The sequence below is a fragment of the Alosa alosa genome, chromosome 3 (assembly GCF_017589495.1).
Source record: "Alosa alosa isolate M-15738 ecotype Scorff River chromosome 3, AALO_Geno_1.1, whole genome shotgun sequence".
NCBI classification, from domain to species: Eukaryota; Metazoa; Chordata; class Actinopteri; order Clupeiformes; family Clupeidae; genus Alosa; species Alosa alosa.
The window spans coordinates 14205856-14211855 of record NC_063191.1 but is presented as its reverse complement, the minus strand read 5'-3'; the positions used below and the strand labels follow the sequence as shown (position 1 = coordinate 14211855).

The following is a 6000-nucleotide window of genomic DNA, read 5'->3' as shown; positions in this document are numbered from 1 at the left end:
CGCTAGGAGACGTGGTTAGGGGATGCCTCGCTGTCAACATCCTGAAACACTTCACCACGGCCATTGTCTAATTGTCTCATAAATATTGTCTGGTCTAAGTTTGTTTGGAATCTCATTTTTCCCACTTTTATGTATTTCATTGAGACACCGCCATTGTTCAATCCATCAGATGAGATGAGGAGGAAAGGCCGTTCACATAGCCTACTTTTGGTTTATTCCTCTATAAGAAAATTCCAAGAGTGAAAATATGTTGGGGGATTTTGTCATTGCGAGATCGATTCATTACTTAAGAAGTGGTCTGTTTTATTGTTTAGCCATATATGCAGAATGTCTAGAAGGTCTCTTTACATAATACCATGTCATGCGTTCTGTTAATTATCTGCCCTCTTGCCCTGTATAGGCTACTCGAAAGGGCTAATTGCTGTTTTAAGATGTAGCATATTTGTGCAGACCTGAAGCGACTGATTTCCAAACGCCAAAAGAGACACGTGTACGGCATATTAGAGTAATAAACGCAAATAATTATTGGAAATAATGTCCAGATAGATGGACGGCAGCCAAATTATGAAATCATGCGCTCTTCCACGGTACATCCAGTGATTATTCGAGGAGCGCAGCTTGGAAAACAGGTGTTTTCAATACAGCGTGATGTCTCCACGGTCTTCGACTCCCTTCATTTTCAGATGATGATTCATTCAGATATGATATTTCATGGCTGGAACTGAACGCTTGATGGGAGGTGATTCCGAGGAGCCGTGGGGGAAAAAGAAAACGGTCCGTGCGGGGAAAAAGCTTGGTTTTGAGGACATCCATGTAATAGATGCTGATTGTGCTGTTAAATCACTCGCGCTCTGTTGGTCGATAATGAGGAGCACTGCAGAGCAAACATGGGTCTGATCATAAATACATATTGCGAACTTACTGGAAACAGCAGATACAGATATAAAAAAGCTGAGACGTTGGAATTGCCCAAGAAAGCGATCGCTTACGTGATTGTGAGTGCAGGTGGCAATGGCATATTTATATGCTGGGTCACGGCGAAAATAGGGACACACCATCTTCCATGTGATCAAACCCTGCTTCTCCTTATCAAAAGCAGCCTTCAATATGAGGTGATGTTTATTTATCAGTTTTTGAATTTTCATAAAGAACATGTGTGTTTATAGAGACATTAGAACACCCTGTATGTGCCAGTTTATCGCAGTTCTTTGTGGGACTATAGGCCTATCATGTAATATATCATAATTGTATCATAGGCCTACAATTTTCTGAAAATGTAGCTGTTCTGGGAGTTGAGATCATCATGTCTATTAAGTTACAGTAACCGTCCTCATCATGTCTATTAAGTTACAGTAACCGTCCTACTTATTTCATAATTTTTTTACAAGTGAAATATTGTGATGAAGGACAAACAAGTGGGCAGTAAATTGTCTGTTTAAAGTAGTATTCCTTAAGGTGCTCATGACCTTGTTCCAGTCTCATCATGCTTGGAAAGTAAACACGCTGAAAAGAAACAACATTTTAAAACCCAGGTAAATGACTTAAAAGGTTTATTGAACTTGTTGTGCTTGGCACTTGTATTTACAGTTCTTTAAAGGCCTCTGAAAATAGTTTTACTTTTTTTCTGTTCTCTTTTTCTTGCATGATGTATTATTTTTTTACTCACTATTTGTTTTGTAACATCACCAAAAACTGGCCATATAATTGTATTATTGCGTGGCACTTAAATACATTTATCTACAACACACCAAAACATAATAACTCTGTTTTTCCTACTAAACCTTACATTTTTTTCTTCACACAACAACTTAAAAGCTTACTGTATTGCGTGCATTCATCACTGGTAATATGCTTAAAAATATCATCCACTCAAAACAGGGTATCAACACTTCCAGGGTTTCCCTTGAGAATCTGTTACATACCCACTGAATCTAAAAGCCACCATTGGCATATAGTCTTTTTTGTTCTTTTCTTTCTCCCCCTCTCTCCCCCTCTCTCTCTCTCTTTCCCTCTCTTTGCCATGCTCTCTTCCTCTCTTCCTTCCCCAGAGAATCAGCCCGGCGGCTCAGACTCCAGGGTCACTCACAGTTTCATGGTTGAAGCCGTTTTATCGTCTGTGACTCCACTAGTCTGTGATCAGTCACTGCAGCGGTCGGGCTCTTGAGGTGGCCGATGCCCCGCGCGCTCTCTTCTATCCATATCATGTGACCCTCGCCAAAAGCCGAACCCACTAACTGTGTCCATCAAAAGACTGTCAGCTCAGCACTCAGATGGGGCAGCGTTTATGTACCGAAAACCCAACAGTGCTCTCTGGTCTCTCTCTTTTTCTTTCTCTCTTTACTTCTGTTGTCTCTGTCTCTCTCTCTCTCTCTCTCTCTCTCTGTCAGATCAGCAGGAGCAAAAGTGTCTCTGTCGGTCTCTCTCTCTCCCTCTGTATCTCTGTCAGATCAACGGGAGTCTAAGGAGAGAGAGAGAGTGTGTGTGTGTGTTTGTGTGTGTGTGGTTTTCGGGTAGGGTGTATTCCCTGAACACCCCACTGCGATGCTTCACCGTCTCTATTGCACCATAAGAGATCCATGTGGGTTAAAATCTGCACATTCCTCCAAAGGATAAAGAACTTCCCTGGAGACTTCAGGGGGATCTCCACCATTTTGTACCCTCTTTTACTGGGTTCAGGAGAAATGTTGTGTTGGGATGGGGTCAAAAAAGTCCATCAGAGCTTGCACATAATCCATCCATTTTGAAAACATTTCAATATAAGAGCTATTTAAATATCACAATCTTTCCTCCCAACATGACACTGTCCCACTGATTAAAATGTAACACATACATGTATGTACTGAGATGATTTTTTTTATATATGTCCCCTTTTTAAAAGGCCAGTTATTAACCTTTTTTATACAAACAAACAGTAAATAAACACGGCTTTGGAATTTCACCATCTAAAAAAAATCACAAAAAACACAGCAATGTGCTTCAATCCCCTGGTTCCCATGGCCCACCCATAGTGTTATATAACTGTTTTAGAGGAGAGACAATGTCCATACTGATTTGTTGCTTTTACAGAGTATCCCAGCGGGGGTGGAGATTGGATTGAGGTGGGTGGGCATTGGGTTGCTAAAGGGGGGGTGACGGCAATCGTTCCCAAACGTACAACCCGTTTGATGGAAGAATGCCGATCTGTCGCTTCTCTCCTCTCTCTCTCTCTCTCTCTCTCTCTCTCTCTCTCTCTCTCTCTCTCTCGGTGGCCGTTTACACCATGTGCATGGACATTTGGGAGGAGGAGCCGTACTGGCGGCCGTCGCAGGTGGCGCCGCCCTGCTGGCCACCGGTGGGATTGCCGATCATGTGCATGCCCTCCATCCCGCCAGCGGGCAGGTACTGGCGCTCTGCGAAAGCCCCGGCCCCACCAGAGGAGGAGCAGAGCAGGCCGCCCTGCGGCTTCTCTGGGCTGGCGGCCAGGCGCGGCGAGGTGGGGAAGTTGTATCCGTACAGGTTGTAGGGGTTGTGCAGGGAGAAGGCGTTGTAGGAGCCTTGCTGCACATGGTGGTGACCACCGGCGGCAAACATGTGGGCTGAGGACGGGGACGAGCCGGGCGATGAGGATGACCCAGAGCCGGACCCTGCGCCCGCCTGCATGACGTACTGCAGCTGCGAGGCTGGGAACGACGCCAACTGGCCGCCGTAGGCGTCCATCTTGGATCCGCCGCCGCCACCGCCTCCTCCTCCACCGCTGCCGGCCCCGCCGCCGCCTCCCCCCTGCATGCCCGCGGCGATTAGGGAGGAAGTCCTCTGGGGCAGGAAGGAGTCGGAGGCCTGGGCGGAAGCCACGCCGCCCCCTGCTGTCTGCAGGCGGCCGTAAGAGCCGTCGGCTGCCAGGCCACCGTAGCCCTGCAGGGCGGCCATGTTGCTGCGGGCGCACGCCGGGTACTCGGACAGGCCCAGGTTGCAGAGCTGGCTCTCGCGGCAGCCCACGTTAAAGGTGTTGGGGGCCAGGTGGAAGGTGGGCGGGGAGCAGGACGGGGAGAGCAGGTGGGCCGCGCCGGATGGGGACGGGGTGCCATTGCTGGAGGTGGTGGGAGAGGTCCCTGTGCTGCCACCTGAGAGAGAGAGAGGGAGAGAGAGAGGGAGGGAATAGATAAACATGAGTGAGAGAAGTTAATAGGAAAACTTTCTTCATAAATTTATATGAAATATTATACAAGAATAAAAGAGGACAGACATGCAGATAGATAGATAGATAGATATAGATAGATAGATAGATAGATAGTGTCTGTGTGTGAGAGAGACGGAGAGAGAGAGAGAAAGAAAGAAAGGGAGACGGGGAGAGACAGGGAGTGATGACATTGATAGATTGGGAGAGATGGGGAGTGAAAAAATGGACAGAGGGAGGAAAGAGAGAGAAACAAATACAGAATCAGAAAAAGCAATTATGAGGCGAAGGCCAGATCTCTATGGACTGAAACAAAAACAAGGGCCAAGGCCAACAATCACACTCCGAGCCGCGTCTCCTGTTTCGGAGCGCGAGGGCTGGCCGTCTCAGTGTCTCTGCACCGCGAGGAGCCCCGGCACAACCCTACCCTTCCTCCGCCAGACAGAGCTGCTGCTCTGTTTGCCGGTTGGCACACATCCCCCTTCACGGCGCGGGCATACTGGAGACTATAGCCTCGGACCTCTGACAGCAGCACTCTTTGTTTGAGATTAGCCCAGCTTGCGTGTTTTACTTTTTTCATTTTTTGTGCAAGGCTAAGTAGTAAATTTTATTTGAACAGAAATGAGAAACATTTTTGTGTATTTATGTGTTTTGGACAGCGCTTTAACGAAGCTAATAGAGGCTAGAACTCTTTACTCGCTCGGCCCGTCAGGAAGCGTGGCTTTCACGTCGTAACGCAAATGTGGCTTCAGTTTGGTGCACCGCATGTCTGGTCAACAGAGCTCACAGCTTGCCCTCTCCATCCAGCATTCATAATTTAGGCACGCATGAACGTATGTCAGATGAAAAAAAGTTTTCTTTTCTTTTCGAGGGAATAAAAGACAAGCTTGGCACTACCGCACCTTGAATCAGTCAAGCTTTTTGGAACCGAATGGATAGCTGTGGGGTATCAATGGCATATTTCTTTATTAACGAGAATTTGGCCATGGTTCATATTGTGTGTGTCTATGTGTGTGCGTGTGAGTGAGTGTGTGTTTTCTTTTTACTCTGTAACACTTCAGCTTGATTCTCCACATAAAAACTAAAGAGAGAAGGAGAAAAGAAAGAGAGAGAAGAGAAAAAAGACAGCGGTTCTGGACAGCTTTAAGACCAGGAGGCACTCTTGGCTCCGGCTTTTCCTACGGCTCCATATGACTTGGATAACGGCGAGCCGAGCGATTGGCTCCCCCTCTGTGCTCTGGCGCGCTATTGGCCAAGGGGGGGAGAGACACGGCAGTGATGTCATGTTTTCCCCCCGTAGCGGAGCAGAGGGGTGACACACAGACTGCTGGTTTTGCCTGAGGGACCTGCTGATTACGAACATCCACAATAGAGGGACAGAGAAGGGGAGAGGAAACACTTTTAACCCCCAAAAAAAAAAATAATAAAAAAGAGCAGTGAAAGTTCATCAGTGGCGCAAGGACTTTAATTAACATTTAATCTACTCAGAGAGGCCACTGATGACAAACAGATGTTCACTCAGACAAAATACACTCGGTCCCTCGCTCACGGCTCGCGTCATCCTGACCCGTGCTGGCGAGCAAAGGCGACAGTGGATGGAGATATAAGCGGCGTCAGTTCCTTAACTTGGCCAACCCTCTGATATTAGCCACGACCAAGGTTACCACGGCCAAGGTCAGTGCAGAGACAGCATGAGCAACAAGGCAGATGATGAGAGAGAGAGAAAGAGAGGGAGAGAGAGAGAGAGAAAGAAAGGGGGGGCAGCCATTTTTTTATTTAGGATTTTTTTGCTTTTTTTTTTTCCCTCGTCTTGAAGCTGCTGTGAAGTAATAAATGTCGAGGGAAAT

The 6000-nt window shown here is 47.0% G+C and overlaps 1 protein-coding gene across 4 annotated transcripts in view; it reads right to left on the bottom strand.

Annotated features, from left to right (window-relative positions):
• Window positions 1–1533: 1533 nt before the first annotated feature.
• Window positions 1534–6000, bottom strand: part of tbx15 (T-box transcription factor 15) — a 31865-nt gene continuing 27398 nt past the window's right edge. For all 4 annotated transcript variants that reach the window (XM_048239783.1, XM_048239784.1, XM_048239786.1 and 1 more), the window contains one exon: window positions 1534–4100. In XM_048239783.1, the coding sequence (XP_048095740.1) occupies window positions 3253–4100 (848 nt within the window). In that variant the 3' untranslated portion in view covers window positions 1534–3252. The remainder of the gene's footprint in view (window positions 4101–6000) is intronic.